At 42.0% G+C, this 16,664-nt stretch overlaps 5 protein-coding genes across 5 annotated transcripts; 3 read left to right on the forward strand and 2 right to left on the reverse strand.

Moving 5' to 3' along the window:
• Positions 1–1,460: 1,460 nt before the first annotated feature.
• On the reverse strand, positions 1,461–1,946 carry AOL_s00054g827 (uncharacterized protein; the record flags this gene model as incomplete). The annotated part of the gene is made up of 1 exon (XM_011122143.1): positions 1,461–1,946. The coding sequence occupies one exon, from the start codon at positions 1,944–1,946 to the stop codon at positions 1,461–1,463; it is 486 nt and encodes a 161-aa protein (XP_011120445.1).
• A 998-nt stretch (positions 1,947–2,944) lies between these two features.
• AOL_s00054g828 (uncharacterized protein) lies at positions 2,945–6,434 on the forward strand (the record flags this gene model as incomplete). The annotated part of the gene is made up of 13 exons (XM_011122144.1): positions 2,945–3,244; positions 3,364–3,887; positions 4,021–4,273; positions 4,359–4,480; positions 4,549–4,599; positions 4,662–5,052; positions 5,119–5,191; positions 5,273–5,331; positions 5,409–5,421; positions 5,508–5,705; positions 5,767–5,908; positions 5,976–6,058; positions 6,118–6,434. 13 exons carry the CDS (start codon positions 2,945–2,947, stop codon positions 6,432–6,434), a joined length of 2,526 nt encoding a protein of 841 aa, XP_011120446.1.
• Positions 6,435–7,505: 1,071 nt separating this feature from the next.
• AOL_s00054g829 (uncharacterized protein) lies at positions 7,506–10,932 on the forward strand (the record flags this gene model as incomplete). The annotated part of the gene is made up of 13 exons (XM_011122145.1): positions 7,506–7,814; positions 7,878–8,365; positions 8,437–8,689; positions 8,789–8,907; positions 9,004–9,054; positions 9,135–9,513; positions 9,586–9,658; positions 9,769–9,827; positions 9,900–9,915; positions 9,990–10,196; positions 10,254–10,398; positions 10,471–10,553; positions 10,610–10,932. 13 exons carry the CDS (start codon positions 7,506–7,508, stop codon positions 10,930–10,932), a joined length of 2,505 nt encoding a protein of 834 aa, XP_011120447.1.
• Positions 10,933–12,361: 1,429 nt separating this feature from the next.
• AOL_s00054g830 (uncharacterized protein) lies at positions 12,362–15,741 on the forward strand (the record flags this gene model as incomplete). The annotated part of the gene is made up of 13 exons (XM_011122146.1): positions 12,362–12,664; positions 12,718–13,211; positions 13,277–13,529; positions 13,652–13,770; positions 13,828–13,878; positions 13,992–14,361; positions 14,423–14,495; positions 14,578–14,636; positions 14,699–14,711; positions 14,788–14,994; positions 15,053–15,194; positions 15,275–15,354; positions 15,416–15,741. 13 exons carry the CDS (start codon positions 12,362–12,364, stop codon positions 15,739–15,741), a joined length of 2,490 nt encoding a protein of 829 aa, XP_011120448.1.
• A 546-nt stretch (positions 15,742–16,287) lies between these two features.
• On the reverse strand, positions 16,288–16,587 carry AOL_s00054g831 (uncharacterized protein; the record flags this gene model as incomplete). The annotated part of the gene is made up of 1 exon (XM_011122147.1): positions 16,288–16,587. One exon carries the CDS (start codon positions 16,585–16,587, stop codon positions 16,288–16,290), a length of 300 nt encoding a protein of 99 aa, XP_011120449.1.
• Positions 16,588–16,664: the final 77 nt, after the last annotated feature.

The raw sequence follows: 16,664 nt of genomic DNA on the forward strand, positions 1-16,664 counted from the left end.
AGTGCCGAGTTGATACTTGCTAGTTCTTTAATGTTGTTAGTATTGTGCACAGTCGCGAACACATGTTATGAGTTAGATAGATTGAATTCCGTCCCAATAAAGCAAACTTGTGTCTAGATTCAATTGCAATTGAAATGCATGTGTAGTTCCGTATTGGGATATGTAAGTTTTAAGCTAATTATGTAGTTTGGTGCATGATAGCGAGTATCGAAGAGCAGGGGTTGGTGGGGCTAACTAAGCGGTTTCGTATCTAACTTGCCTATATACGGCGGCGAACGATGCACTAACCTTTGCGCCCCCCAGACTAACGTATAATCTCGGTGCCTTTGCATAGACAGGTCGAAGCCACCAGTAGTAGTCCCATGTGGCCTCGTTGCAATTGGTACCAGAAAACGCGAAGTACATGTACACGCCAACCGCCTCTCACGCCACCGGTGCACCTTTGAAGTCTCACAGTGAGTACAGAGCTCGCTCGTGCAGAAAGTCTCTGAAAAACCCCTGCCCTATCAGAATATAAAATGTATATGGTATGAAGCAGGGCAGAAAAATATTACTTGGTCAGAATTGATCTCATATGGTCTCCTACAAAGATAAGTATACGTATGCGAGCGTCTGGCTCCGAGACTAGGTCTCGTATACAACACAAACCACACCAAAAAAAACACACAATTTTCAACACAAATTATTAAATATCATCAATTCGTCACCAAAAATCTACATTAAAAATAAAGAAAAATAAAAAAGAAACGAAATAAACCAAAATCAGGAAGAAAAAGAACGGTTCTTTATTTTGCTATTGTATACCACTTGAAATATTTGGACTCTAGAGGGTACTTTTGTCACATGGAGGTTGAGAATAGTTATTTCGATTAGTGGACTACTCTAGGTTTAACCTGTCTGGACGCTAGCTAGAACTCAACAGTGAGTCTCGACATCTGAAGACCAGGTCGCACAAGCCTATGGGTACAAATTCATACCTCACTTTAACTAGAAACATAAGTGCATTGCTACATAAAGCTAGCTACCAGCTTAAGGGTCCCGATCAATATCACATGAGCTATCAGGGGACTCTGATAAATCCCAACAGGGGTAAGATTATCTTACTATATTTTGGTTTCATGGAATTGTGTTAATTGGAAACTATTGTTAGTTACATGTCAGATGATTGAATAGTTCTTGTACTGTAGTAGCATACAGGAGAGTGGATGAGGAATACAGCCTTAGCAACTGGTACCAATGTAGCCTGGGCGATAATGATATTTCAAAGGGTCTGAAGCGAAAATGATCATGCGGTGGAACATGCTCGACGGCCAGTTCTCCCTCCCTTTTTTTGATTCTACTCTCGAGTTAGCACTAAATCGTTGGTTAATTGATCAGCGGATAGCAAATACCGGAGAATACCAATATCTTAGCCATGGAACGGCAAAAACGAAACAGGATTCATTCAATGCAATAAGGATTTAGAAAATCCTGTGAAGAGGAACCTCTTCTAGCTCATTGGACATCAGCTTGTCAGCATAGACATTCCCGTTGGCAGTGGGTTTGGAATATCGATTTTCGATTATGTGCATGAACTCCATGTCTCTGGAGAGTTTGAGAATGCTCGTGATTTCGTATGCGGCCTTAAGCTTGTGGCGTCCATTGTTGAGAATACCAGAATTGAAGGCGACATTGGATCTGCCCAATGGTCCGAGTTCGCCCTTTGCCTTGAGAGGGCCGACCATTGCGACATGAGTGATACATTTGACAGGATCCTTGATGTAGAGCCAGACTTTAGTGACGTTCTGGTTCCATGGATTAACGCGGAAGAAGTGGGTTTTTTCGCGGTTGATGTATTTTTGAAGTTCTTCTTTGGAGAGTGTGATGATAACGGCATTATCAGTACGGCCCGTTGGGACCTCTGAAACGACAAGCTTGTTGCCGCTGGGTTTCTTGGCGCGAGGCATGGTGAAAGATGAGTTCTTTGGAGCTAAAGGATGGATTTTTGACTAGGCCGAGGCTGGTTGATGGAATATTTCGATGTGGGTTGATTGTGTGCGTGCGTTGGGATTAACGGGAGGTGATTCCTAAGCACGCACCGCTACTAGCTACTTGCACAGAGCCTACAGACGTTTTGGAGCAGAAACTCGGCGCACGACAGCGACAACTAAGAGTAAACACTCTACCAATATTGCAATTCAACTGTACGAGACATAGTGTAAATTGTTCTCCCACCTTCAACCAACACTGCTAGCCGCACGTAGGTTAGGTATCTTGATGCTTCAAAATCGAGGGAATCAATACGAGGCTAAGTTACATATACTAGGTACTGAGAAGCACAGAATACATGATGGTGGTATAGTAGAATTGATTCTAATACCTTATTGGAATCTAAACCTATAGGACCGGCAATTTCAAACTTACAACGCCTTCCTAAGGGTCTTATGTACCAGTAAATTAATATATCACATCCTTTGCTTTCCGATCGAAGAACATAGAGGCATGGTATAGTTCTTGATGAACCATTGATCATCTAGAATATGTATAGTAAGTGAGTTGTGACTTCTAAGCTCTAGACTTCGACCATGACTGCAGTTTAATTTGGAAGCAAGTTGGGTATAGTCTAGAGATCTATAGAACTTGTCGGTGGCATAGCCACAGAACTCTATATCTAGAACTTCGTGGGTATATCCATCGTTTTCTAAATTTCTTTCCAGTATGAAAGTACTCGGTTGACCGAACCTTCCGCTTCGCAAGCTATAAAACCATCTTTCAGTCGTTATCTTCGAGACTCGTATAATTCTAGTCTCTTATCCAACCCATATAATCCATATTTAGGGTTTGCTAGGTAAAATTGCTAACGCGATCGAACATCTGAGTAGCTACTTACAGATTAATTAACAATATCGATCTTGTTTGAAGACTACATATGCTCTTTAATACATTGCACAAAGTTTTTACAAACATGACTACGTCCTCCTCAGGTATTGCCACGTCTGGCAAGACTCCCCAAGATATTGAAAAACGCCTTCAGATTCTATTTGCGGAAGGTCAAAGTTTTCTAAAGTCATCCAGCGTACAGTTGCAGTACATGAGTGATCATGGCCTATTGGATAAAGGCGGCAAGCGAGTCCAAAAACATATACAAAAGTACCAAGATGCACAGCTTGGCTCTAAAGCAGTTATTGCGTTTATTGGAGAGTCTGGAGCAGGAAAGTCCACACTTTTGAATGCACTGCTTGATCGTGAGAATATCGTTCCAACAGTAAGTTCGGGGTTCCCAGCCTACAAACGTAAACTAGGTTACCAAGGGGGCTATATTATAGCACGTACCAATAATCGTAACGGCATATAATGCTAACTTGGCTTTAAACTCGACCTTAGTCTGGTATCAGAGCTTGCACTTCTGTCGCTACTGAGTTCAGCCGCCGAACCACTACCATGAAATCACAGTTCTATGCTGTTATCGAGTTTGTCAAACGCGAGGAGTTCGAGAAAGAAGTCGAAATACTTCGATATGATATCACTGGGGAAGATGGAACGCAATTTGACACCGAGGATGGATATTGCATGTTATCTGCGAGCGAAGACGAAGAAAACAAAAGTAACACCAATATACCCACATTTAAACGCCGTCGTCTCTCAGATTCCTCCTCAGCCGGTGCCGCTACAGTAGCAAGAGATAAAATGAAGGCTTTGTTCCCGGGATTTCAAGACTGTGATCTTTCGAATGTTTCGGAGATGGTAAAAGAACTATATGACGGGACCGAGACACTATCAGTGGGGCAACAGATTATTGAGAGCGATGATGAAGACGAATTTGTAGAACAGGTCCACCAAATGATCGCAAACCGAGGTGACGATGAAGATACAGAGCCCCAGCTTTGGCCACTTATCAAAATAATGAGGTAAATATGAACTTCCTGAACTTTGATCCCGAGTCACTTGCAATATTGGATGCTTTCTTTTATTAAGTCTACCTGACGTATAGAGTGGAGGTTTATTTTGATATCGTAATACTAAAACGTCTATATACTTTAGGATCCATCTAGACGCAGAGGTCCTCGATGGTGATGCGATCCTCGTTGATCTTCCGGGACTAAAAGATGATAACGCAGCCCGAGCAGCTGTCGCTCAGTCGTACCTTGCCAAAGCAAACGAAGTCATTATTGTTTCTCGCCTAGCTCGAGCTCTTACAGATGAAACTACAGCGGCATTAGCGGAAATGGGATATACAAAACAGTTACAATTTGATGGTAGGAGAAGAATTACTATCATATGCTCGTTTTGTGATGTGAGTAACAGAAACCCCTTAATGGACTCTTGAAAGTACCATCCAAAACTGTAAAGATTCTGCTCCTGAAGACTTGCCTTTTTAGCTTTTTCGACCAAACGATGCGCGACAAGAGTTTAAAAACGTCAAAGGTTTTTGTGCAAGCTATGATGAACTGAGCAAAAGAGTGAAAGCTATACCATCGCGGCGAGAGCTAAAGAATTTCAGGTTTGACATCTCTTCAACATTGTTTGATATTTTATTCTCACGGTAAAGGCTGATATCCCATTATATAGCACTGACGAGCAGAAGAAATTTAAAAAGGAAGCGGAAGAGGCAAATAAAGAGTAAGATCCAAGAGCGAACGTGACAAATAGCACATACTGACTTCTTTTTGGTATTGTACAAGACTCCGGGAACTTTGTTTTAAGACCCGGGATGAACAGGTACCTATCTTGCTAAGCAAGGTATATGGCCGTCTACTCGGAGGAAACATCAAGATCAAAAGTTTCCTCGTAGCATCAAAGGAGTACCAAGATTATATTGAAAAGTTTGGAGACGAACTAGATGACGAAGAATTTGCGGTAGTGAAGCGAACTCAGATTCCGCAACTTCGAGACTATTGTATCAAGATACCTATCGAGCAAAAGGTGCACCGAACGAAGTTCTTCATCAACAGCGTTTGGAGAGCGTTTGGAGCTGCTCGATTCCTGGTTGAGGACCTTGGAACCTCTCTTAGCCAAAATATCAGAGAAAACATCTGCACCGATCTTGAGAAGGCTGCGACCAGTATGCAAAAGGTTTGCTTATCCCCGTTTCGTAACTTTGAAATTTCTTGACCTCTAACAGATTTCAAAATTTAAAAGGGACTTGTGGGCCTTCAGCAAAAGTGTTCAGAAAACATCGACAAAACAATCGCAGAGATTGTTGACAATACAGGTATACAAAGAAAAATCCTTCCCTTTAATGCGCTATGCGATAAATTTAAGGTTAACTAATACCCGGTTGGTTTTCTGGTAGATTTACTTGCAAAAGACAGCTCTGGTCACTGCAAGAATGTCCAGAATAAGTTCAGAAAAGTAAGAATAAAAAAAACCCTCGTTACATATTTATCTTGATTTTACAAATCTGACCAATCATACCATATGCATGTTAGGATTTTCGTTGGCGTAAGTATATTTACCTCAGTATCGAAGGATATCCCGCCTCTAGGATTGACTTAACAGTAGACATACTGACCAATATTGGTATACAGATACTTATCGGGCAGTGTGCAGAAGACATGGAGAATGGAAATTTGACTCTAAAAATCTAAACCAACGACTTTTGCAGACTATTGATGAAGGACTCGCAAAAATCTGGAATCCTTCAATGGCAAAGATTCAAAAAAGTCTTTCGGAGTATACTTCTAAGCTTGATAAACAATTAACTGTATTCGAAAGACGCTGGGAGAGTATGTCCATATTCACACGGCTACTATGAAACCAATAATGAAAGGCTGACTTTTGCGTAAGGCATAATTTATCAACATTGCCCTGCTCCCCCGGAGGAGCTACAACAAAGCATGAAGACTATATTGAATTCACTGAATGCAATGTCCGTTGGTACTCAAAAGCTATCGGCAGACCAGATCCAGAAAGTTAATGATCAACAAAGGTGTGAGATTCATTCTGTTGTTCAATTTCTCGCAGTTGGACTATCTGATAGTTACATCTGGTAATAGGGAAATAAATCGGGAATTTACTTCGACGGGGCGAATCAAAGAAGCTATGCGTGCTACTTACGACTATGCGGGGAAAGAATTTGGTAAGGGTGGTGCGACTTCATACTACAATGATTTTCTGCATTTCTAACCTATCGAGTAGGTCCGGGATCTTATGGTCGTATGATCGATGTTGTATCGGATGGGATCGAGAAAACGGATGTATTCAATGAAATCAAAGATGCGATATCCCTAGGTTTACGAGACCTCGAGAAAACTCTTAACGAGGAAAATATAAGATGGTGCCAGGATATCGGCGAAGAGCTCGAGACCAATATCAAAAATTGGATTTCGTTGTCGGACAAAGTGGAACAAGCCGAAATTGAAGAGAAGGCCAAGCTGAAAGTGATTATATCAAAATTTGAACCTAGGATGAAGAATCTACTTTCCGATACAAATGAGCTTGAGGCGCAGCTATAGACAAGGTATGGGTTGTGGTTTAACAAGAGAATTGTGAAGCTTTTGTATTTGAAACTGTTGAAGGAATATGGGAAATTTGGAATTGAAAAAGGTGGATACCGTATAATTTGGCTTAAATCTTTAGTTTCGATCCAGCAGCATTTTCTTTCAACTCTTTCGGATGTGGGTTTAAGTTTAAGGGTATATTTAAGATGTTGATTGGTATATCGATTGTGTCGACGTCCTGATTTACGCAATGACCCTTAATAAAGCATATCATAATAGCTATTCGTAGTACTAGTTTGAGATCTAGGACAAAAATATATCATTTTCATAATCATGACATATACTTTTCCACCTTAGAATTTCGTAATGGACTCTTCGTGACCTACCTACTTACACATAAATAGCATTAGGTGTTCAAGCTGGCGATACATATAACACCAGTTTAAGCAACAAGTTGAATTGAATTCCAGATATCAATAATCTGAAATTCAGAGTTCTAGATGTGAAAATTCCTCCGTAAGCCTTCGCTGATCATGAAGTACTGAATATCTCCGCTGGAGAAAGGCTGACTATAATAGTCATTTGTCATAGCTATCTTACCTGATAAATGCCAGTAGTGAGTACTGGAGGGGGCTCAGTCTAGCTTCAAATCCAATGCCAGGTCCTAGTAAAGGTGTATGGCAAAAGACCCTCCTCAGAGGATTCTTTCTGTGCCATCTTTCAGTCTTAACGCCATGGCGTTATACCATACAAAAGACCCTCCTATGAGGGACCCCAACAATGCCCCTCCTTTGAGGTCGATTTCGAGACGTACAAACTACGTGAATAAAAATATTCCTCGTTTTCGGGTGATATAGCTCTTCGAGCCGCGATGTTTTTTCTATTCACACTCCATCACCTACACCTCCCATCTAAAAACCCCCTAAATCATCTACTTAGGTTATCTTACCGAATTTCCTAGAGCTGAAGGTATCGTAGCGCCCCTAAAGTAACAGACTTCGAACGCAAACTAGAACAACTTACTGATTGATATATTCGTCAGTCACGATCAATTTTTTGAAGGTTTTTGCTCTTAGAGATTGGATCATGGCTACAGAACTTCCTCGAGGCCTTGGGGTCCCGAAAAGAGACCCCGAGGCAATTGACCAATGCTTGCGGAAGCTGGCTGAGAAGGGCCAGCGTCTCCTTCAAAATTGTGCTAACCAATTAAAGAGAATGAGAGAGCTCAATGTCCTCAGTGAGGATGGCTCCGAGCTTCTAAAAAGCATCCCCACATACGCGTATGGAGGTAGTGAATCGGGGGCGAAAGCGACAATTGCTTTCGTCGGCGAGACTGGCGAAGGAAAGTCAACGCTCCTCAATGCACTCCTCGGTTGCGGTGATATTGCTCCGACTGTAAGTCCTATACACTCTTGGTAATGTTAGTAAAGAGCTATAACTGATTTGTATTCTAAATAGTCTGGATCCAGTGCATGTACCTGTGTTGCTACTGAGTTTAGTAGCCGTACTTCGGAGATGGATTCTAAGTTTTACGCGATAGTCGAATATATTTCGCGTCAAGACTTTGAACAAGAGGTCCAAATTCTTCGCCAGGAGATCCAAGACAAGGGTGGAACCATTGACTATGACGATGACGATATTGATACCACGATGGAAAGCTTGGATACTAGATCACAGTACACGACTGACGGATCTTCACTACAATCGTACGATGCAGCAATTGACAAACTGAAGGCTCTTTTTCCAGGGTTTCAAGAATGCGATCTTCCTGGAATCCCTGAGAAGGTCAGGGCTCTATACGAAACAGAGCCACTCAGGAGCGGAAAGAGGGTAATTGAGAGTAACAACGACAGTGAGTTTGTCGATGAAGTTTCCAAAGTCGTCTCGGCGAAGAATGGTAGCAGTGGCGACGAGCCTGAGTTATGGCCATTAGTCAAAGTTGTCAAGTAAGATAATTGCCCTTGATCAATTTTTGCCTATTCAATGCCTCCTCATTCTAACTTCATCCTACCGCTAGAATCTACCTGGATTCGGATGTTCTTCAAACTGGTGCCGTTCTCGTCGATTTACCTGGAATACAAGACAGTAATGCCGCACGGACGGGCGTTGAAAATGAATACTTGGAGAAGGCCGATCGTGTCATCATCGTTTCGCGTCTATCTCGAGCTCTAGACCGTAAACCAACTGCAAATCTAGCGAAAGCGCATTTCGAGAGACAGATTGAATCAGCTGGAAGAAAAAGGATCACGTTGGTCTGTACTTGGTGTGATGTGAGTGTTCTATATAGTATATAGGACAGCACCTATAGCTAGAAGGAGAAATTTACTAACGTCTGCGCAAATTTGATACTCGATTGCTCTTTGTGGCAGTCATTTAAACCGAGTGATGCCAAAACGGACTTCAAGGATGTTCCGGGTTTTCTGGAAAAATTCACCGAACTTTCCAGGGGGACGGAAAAACTTTCTAATCATGCTCTAAGAGCCCTTAGGTAGGAAATCTTGTTGCGGTCGAATGTCTATCGACATCGAGATATTAATATATTTATAATTTAGTACACGTGCACTAACAAGATATCGTTCTATAGCCCTGAAGAGCGAAATGCCTACAAAATTGGAGTTGAAGCGGCAAAGAAACAGTAAGTCGAAGCTCCCTGTCTAAGAATATCTGCCGACTATCGATTGAGTTTACTGCATGTTAACGCCGTCTAACTTTTAGGTTAAATGATTTATGTCGGCGGACTCTTGATGAAGAAATGCCCAAGCGGCTATCACAAAAGTACTGCGAAGTTGTCAAAGAAAATGTTGATGTGAAGAGCTTCCTCGTCGCTTCTACAAGTTACCAAGAGTTGGCGGACTTGGGCGCCGGGGACGACGACGAAGCGTATGAGACACAGATTCCACAGCTGAAGGATTACTGTATGAGGATTCCGGTGGAGCAGAGAGCATATATAACCGCCTTGTTCATCAGTTCCGATGTTGTGCGCGTCTATAGTGGCCTAGGACTTTTCCTCACCAGCATTGGCACCTCTTTGAATCCTGAAACTTTAAACGCGATCAAAATCGAGTTGAAAGAAGCAGGCGCCGATTTAAAGAAGGTAGATATAGATAAATTTCATATTCTTAGCTTGGAACCTGATAAACCTGATCTGACACAACTGATTGGCTAGGGCTTGATCGAATTAAGAAACATAGCCATCCAAGCTACCAGCGAGAATATCGATAGAATGATTGAACAAGTCGGTGAGTAATTATCGTTTATACGGTTTAAGCTTATCAATTCATCTAGTTCTCTTGATGGCTCAAACATCTCAAGAAATTCTATCTCGAATCATACACTAATTATATGATAGGTGAATTTGTCAGGAAAGCCAAAACCGATTGTGCAAATGTTGTACAAGATTTTCGCAAGGTAAAAAATACCCCATTCCTTTCAGATTGCATATCGGATCCAGAAATTTTCTAACATTGAATACCGTCTTAGAAATATAAGCGTCCAGGTAAGCTACAAACCTGGGTGTATTAAGGTATCAAAAGACTGGCTGTAGAGCCACTTGAGTAACACAAGATATAGTCACATTTCTGGCCCTTTGTAGACGAAATGGAACCTGGAAAATAGGCTCCGAACCGGAAAAGGACCTCAACGACAGGCTTCTTGATCGTCTTAACGATAATATTTACGACGAATGGAAGTCCACGGTCCTTAACATAGAACATGAGTTGGACAGCTTCAAAATAGATTCTGTCAGGCGACTAGGTGGTTTTCAGATTCAATGGGAAGGTATCAATTTCAATTTGTAAAGGTTTTTCTGCAAATATGACGCTAAAATAATAATAGAAGTTACTAGGCGTCACCAGTTGAATCTCAGCAATTCAGATTACGAGGCTACGAAGAAGCATTTTGTGGCGGCCCTCGACTGTCTTTCGCATCAGGTTTCGAATAAGTTCCGGGTTGATGTTATCAAAAAGGCTAAGAAGAAGGGGTATTTAACTTCCAAATCCTTTTAGAGTTTTTTTAAAAAGATATATACTAACCCTTGACGAAACTGCTACAGAAGAGTTCTATATGCTGTCATGTCGTCAGAAACTGTCGAGTCATCCCTCGAGGGTTGTTACGCTGAGGCCGCCAAGATACGTGGTGAGAATTGAGAGCTTCATAAATAAGTTTCGGAGCGTCTATTGACTATTTTATAGGCAAGAAAGCGTATGATCGCATGGTATACACTTTCTTGAGTGGGATTGAGGACAATGACCCGTTCAAAAATATGGGATATGAAATGTGCAGCCACCTGCAGGACTTAAAGAACGAATTGAATGAAGCGACCGGATTTTGGTGTGAACCATTCGAGAATAATTTACAAAAGACGGTTCAAGCGTGGACAAAAAAGTCAAAGGAGTCTGGGCAACTTGAAGTTAAGGAAAAGGCCAAGCTAAGAGGTATTCTTTCGCAATTCGAGGATTATAAAGATAGGTTGGTGGAGGAAGCAAAGAGACTGGAACTAGAAGCCCAAACCTAAGTCTCATCCCTGAGCTCCAGTTGTCGGCTTATTTTTCACAGGATCTTTTCTTAACATCGAATTGGCAAAGCTACTGCGTACAGGTATCAATACAAACTTTTTATGTTGGCGAAACTTGTACTTATTCACTTGCAATGTTACAAAATCAAGATTATTGAAGAAAAAGTACCCCGGAAAGCTTCATATAGTAGCTACATGTGCAGCAGCTTGACAATATTGGTATTATGTGAATATCGGTCAATGAGGAGGCTCGTGAGGATTATCTTGCTCTATTCTTTCCAGGGTAGTCCTGTAGACCCCGAATTAACGGGTTAATTCGGTTTGACTATTGTAATTGATTTCTTTCCTAGAGCTAATGCATCGAGACTAGCATGCTATAGCCTTCTAATCCAGATATCCGGGCTATCATTTTATTAAATTTATAAGGGTGGCTATGTGACTACGCGGTGCCGGCGTTTAAAAGAGAGCGGCTAAACGATATAGACCCTGGGCTTTTATGAGACGTTACCGTAGAAGCGAAGCTTAACTCACGCCCGGGTCCGTCGAATTTCATGCTGTGGCCAATACTACTCCGAAGCCGGAAATCAGTTGATGGAACAGAAAGTATGCAAGGGAATCTTAGCTTTACGCCCAGAAAGAAATTTATGTTCCATACTTATAAGCTTAAGTACCTAGGTATTGTAAGTTTGGTCAATTTCAATTGGATAAACTTGTAAACTTATAAACCCCCAGAAGGAAAAGGCACACTCAGCTCTCACAAGCTTCGCCGAAGCTTTTTAACACAAGAGCACACTCAGAGATGCTTTAGGTTTCGATTGAGAACAAGATAATTAAATTCCATAGGTCTCCGGACGACTTGATTTATTTCGACAGCGTGAAAGAAAACACAGATATCGCAGCAGCATTAATTCTAGTTTACGAGATCAACAGAAATGACGGTGGTGTTGACTACCTCCTACCCGTATATAAAAGAACACAGCTCTGCCAGCAGCACATAACATCTCCATCTAATCCACTTACCCTCAATCCATCTCCATCCAACCCACTTGCCTTCCCTCCAATCTACCATCTTTTCACATACCTTCCTACAACACCACTAATCCAGTTGTCTTAAGCCCTCTTTACTTCATACCTTAACCTACTCCTTTGATCTTTATCGCTTACTCTTTCACGTTTCTCTATCCTCCAATTGGTAGCTGCAACTACCCGCGACTGCACGTCACACGTCTACTAAACATTCACAGAGACGTGGCTTTACCCTTTTTTCTCTTGGCCGAATAATATTTTAGGCGGTGTGTTCGTTGTGGTTGATTGCACCTCGGTTGAACATCCCCGCCATACACCGGCAGCTGGCAGGACAAGTTGGCGGCATATATTCACTAATTTTCACTACTTCCAAAAGAAAATACACTCTTGTTCTTTGATAGATATGTTTAATCCAACAGGGTTGCAATCGCTAGGACCTAGCAGAAGCCCCGAGGCCCTCCAGCAAGATCTCAGACGCGTTGTCAAGGACGGTCACCGGATTCTCAAGTCACTCTGTACACAATTGCAAAGAATGGAGCATCTAAACATACTTGGAGATGACGGACGCGGGATTTTAGAAAAAATAGAAAAGGCGAGGAAATTTGAAGTGAGACCGTGCTCTATAATCGCCTTCATCGGTGAGTCAGGAGTAGGGAAATCGACTCTTCTAAGTGCCCTTGTTGACTATGAAAACATTGTTCCAACAGTAAGTACGTTCAAGCTACCCTATGAGATAGATAGCTAATATAAAATATACAGTCCGGAATCAGAGCATGTACATCCTGTGCAACTGAGTTCAGCAAACGATTGCCAGGAATGGAAGCTGTATTCAACGCCGTTATTGAGTACGCTACTCTTGACGAATCTAAAGAAGAGATGGAAATACTATCCGAAGATATTCAAGATGAGACAGATGTCCAGAATATCTACTCCGGAGACGAGAGCGATGACGAATTTTTCGAACCTCGACCTACCAAAAAAGTACGGCGGTCTGACGTATCCTCAACCGATGCGTATAAGATCGCTCTATCGAAACTGGTAGCTCTCTTTCCTGATTTTCAGGAAAGCGACATCAAAAACGTGGTCGGGAAACTTGAGAAATTATACGAAGAATCGGATTGCTTACAATCCGGACGGTTGACAGTAGAGCGTGATGAACAAGAGCGTTTTGTCACGGAGATGCACCGGCTGATTTCGGGTCGTGGAAGTAACAACGACGAAGCACAGCTATGGCCGCTCGTCAAGACGGTCAAGTAAGTCGTAAACCCTTAGATATCCCTCTCATTTTACTTAACCGGCCTAACACTCCTTGCGCAAGAATTTATCTAGATTCCCCGGTTCTAGAGACAGGCGCCGTTCTAGTTGACCTCCCAGGCCTTCAAGATAACAACCCCGCGCGTACATCCGTTGCACAAAAGTATCTTCAAAAGGCGGATAAGATTATCGTCGTGTCACGACTAAGTCGAATCCTAACAAACGATACCGCGACGGCCCTTGCCCAAATGGGATATGCAAAACAGCTCAAACTTGATGGAAGAAAAAGTATTACAATGGTTGCGACCTGCTGTGATGTAAGTCCTATTGGATTCGCTTCACAGACATAAGCTCCCATGGCATCATGTACATGCATGCACATGTTGCTATTTGGGAGGTTTGAGGGATCACTGCTGATCTATTGGATTTTTTATGGCAGCAATTTGACCCAAATGATGCCAAAAATGAATTTGGTATGGTGGATGGGTTCTCCAAGACCTACAATGAACTAGATAAGAAGGCTAGGAAGCCTTCTAGGCAGGAGCTACAAGGACTCAAGTACATCCCAATTAGGCTTGAAATTGTAGCTATAGAGCTAACTTTAACACGATCTAGTCCTGATGAGCGGAAAAGTCGTATTGAAGCTGCTGAGGTTGCAAAAAATCAGTAAGTGCCCTTCTACGCAGCCTAGAACCTTCCAGTTACAGACTGTTAGGAGTTAGAAATATTAGAAACCAAGGTGGCTTGAATACTGACATAGTTTTTAATTTTGCACTCAGGCTGAAGGAGTTTTGTGACTCCTTTCGGGACCAATACGTCCCAACTCGTATTGCTGAGGAGTATAGCAAGTTCCTTGGCGAAGGCACTGAAATAAAATGCTTTTTAGTGGCTTCCAAGCAGTATCAAGATCTTGACCCGGATTCCGAAGACGCCGCTGTCCAGAAAACGCAAATTCCCCAATTACGGGACTACTGCAGGAGAGTTTCGATGAACCAAAGCGCTCAGCTAGTGAAGAATTTCATTCATTTTGACGTTCTGAGGAGTGTTAGCGACGTGAGGGTCCTCGTCGAAGACCTTGGCAGTTTAAGGGAGCAGATAAGAAAATGTATCTGTGCCGACCTAGAGACGGCAGCATTCAATATGAAAGAGGTACACCAGCACAAATAATTGATACCTTGTGGATATTAAAATTGACGAAGTTTGCTTGCAGGCTCTTGACAAGTTGGAAGTTGCGTGCGACAAACGTATCTCTAAATGCAGAGATGATATCATGAAGGAAATAGGTAGACATTGCAGTTGCAACTTTTAGTATTTTAGTCCACGGCGGCATATTAATTTTGCTAACTATACGACCTAAAAATACAGAGGCTCTCGCAGAGAGAGGCATTCCTCATTGCCAGAACGTTTTGCAGGCTTTTTATAAGGTACTTGCCCCATCACAATGAATCTACTGCGTAATGACAGTCTAACATTAGAATTTGGGTAGTTGTATCAATCCAGTCCGTAATCATAATGGCCTGTACTCATGGGCTCCCGATCGAAGCTTTGATGTAGGCATACTAAACGATTGCTTAGATACATTTCGTGCAGTTTGCAGGCGGGGAGGAGTTTGCAACAATCCCAAACAACCTAAAAGGGATCTCAACCGACGTTTTTTGGATTCCATGGAACATGGTATCCTAGAACTACAAAAATATTGCTGGGTCGACATCGAAGAGTCCTTATCGATTTTTACAGCAAGTGTTGTAATGCTCCTAGGTGGTTTCAAGGGTGACTGGGCTAGTACGTTAGGAGCTGGGCATATCATCATAAATTTGATCACGAACTAAAATTGTTACAGAAATCATTGACCGGGAGTGTCCCAATCCGACTGCTGAGATCACGGAGAGTCGAAATGCTTTTCTAAGCTCCTTAGACGCGATGTCATTTGAAACCTCCAAGTTACTAATGGAGCAAACAAGAAGAGTGAAATATATACAACAGTATACCCCTCCACCCTAGAATGAACCGTATCCGGCCGCATGATATAATATTTACTAAAACTTCAAACTTCAACCTTTAGGGAGATTACATCGAGTGCCCTGTCGATAGCGAGGGTGAAGTCTGCTATGAAATCATCTTATGAAACGGCTGCGAGAGCAAGTAGGCAACAAGCCCTGTAATATAACCGACAGTGAAAACCTTTGAACTAACACTATAATAGGCGGCAAAGGAGCATACGGGAAGATGCTAGAGGCGGTAGGGAAGGGAATCAAGCAATCGAATATTTTTGTCGATATCAAAGCTTCGATAGCCCAGATCTTGTGGAACCTAGCCTTTGTTCTGAACGTCGAAAACGTTACGTGGTGCTTCGATTTCCAAAAGGTCCTCAAAAAAAGCATAAAGCAATGGACTGCAGTTTCTCAGATGGTCGGTCAGGTTGAAGGGAAGGAAAAGGATAAGCTCAGATTCATTGTTGCCGATATTGAGAAGAGAAGAGCGCAGCTAGTTTTGGACGTCGAAAAATTTGAAAAGGAAACGGATATCTAACTCAATTGCATGAGCATACTGTACGTTATTTTGAATCACGATTGCAGGTGTTACCCTGATCCTGGAGATTTAGAGACATAGATACATGTTTTATGTTAATTCTAGAAATCATAAGGGACTTGTGGAGCAGCATCTTTTGTTAATGACAACGGCCTACCGGCCTATATATTCTAGGGCTGTGTACCAATATAGCCATTCGGAGATGTATATGTGAGGCAGATGGTTACTTCAGCGCCACAAGTATCAGAATCAGCTTTTAATTAGCAACCAGTGCTCTGAAATTTCAACCTACGCATATGCGCATGGCCATATGAAGATTGTCTTGTCAAAAACGCGTTTGTGTTCATGTCATGGTATAGTAGAAAATTAAACATTTTTTTTTAAAAAAAAAAGCCTAAGAGGTTTCAGAGTGGTAGTGTACCACGAACTATGTAGTACTCCCGCTCAATGCAGACTGAATCGTAGAAACAAAATGTATCGAATCTTCTGTCTAGACTAGTAGCGTCTACCGAGTATGGGGGGTTAAAGTACATGTAGTTAAGAACATTAGTCTACACTCTCCACAATAGGAAAAGCGTAGTTAATCATCGCTTCCCTCATATCAACGATATCATCAGGGCTCAAACTCCCGATAGTGTTAATGATTTTCTCAACCTCTGGGTATGCGTTTGTAAGAATATTTTGCAGCAGGTCCTGCTTATACTTCGGATCTTTGCGAGATTTGGCGGCATTAGGTCGTTCCGAGACTATATGGGATAGTTTGCGGTTGAGTTTATCGATCACCTCGGTATGGCATTCCTTCATGGATTTATAGACATAATCTTCGATTGCTTTGATGTCTGCCATGATGATTTCGCCAAGCTGGTCGAAGATGTTTTCGGATTCGATATTTTCACTGATTGATTCGAGAATTATGTTCCTCG

Source organism: Orbilia oligospora (assembly GCF_000225545.1).
Source record: "Orbilia oligospora ATCC 24927 unplaced genomic scaffold scaffold00054, whole genome shotgun sequence".
In the NCBI taxonomy this organism is placed as follows: domain Eukaryota; kingdom Fungi; phylum Ascomycota; class Orbiliomycetes; order Orbiliales; family Orbiliaceae; genus Orbilia; species Orbilia oligospora.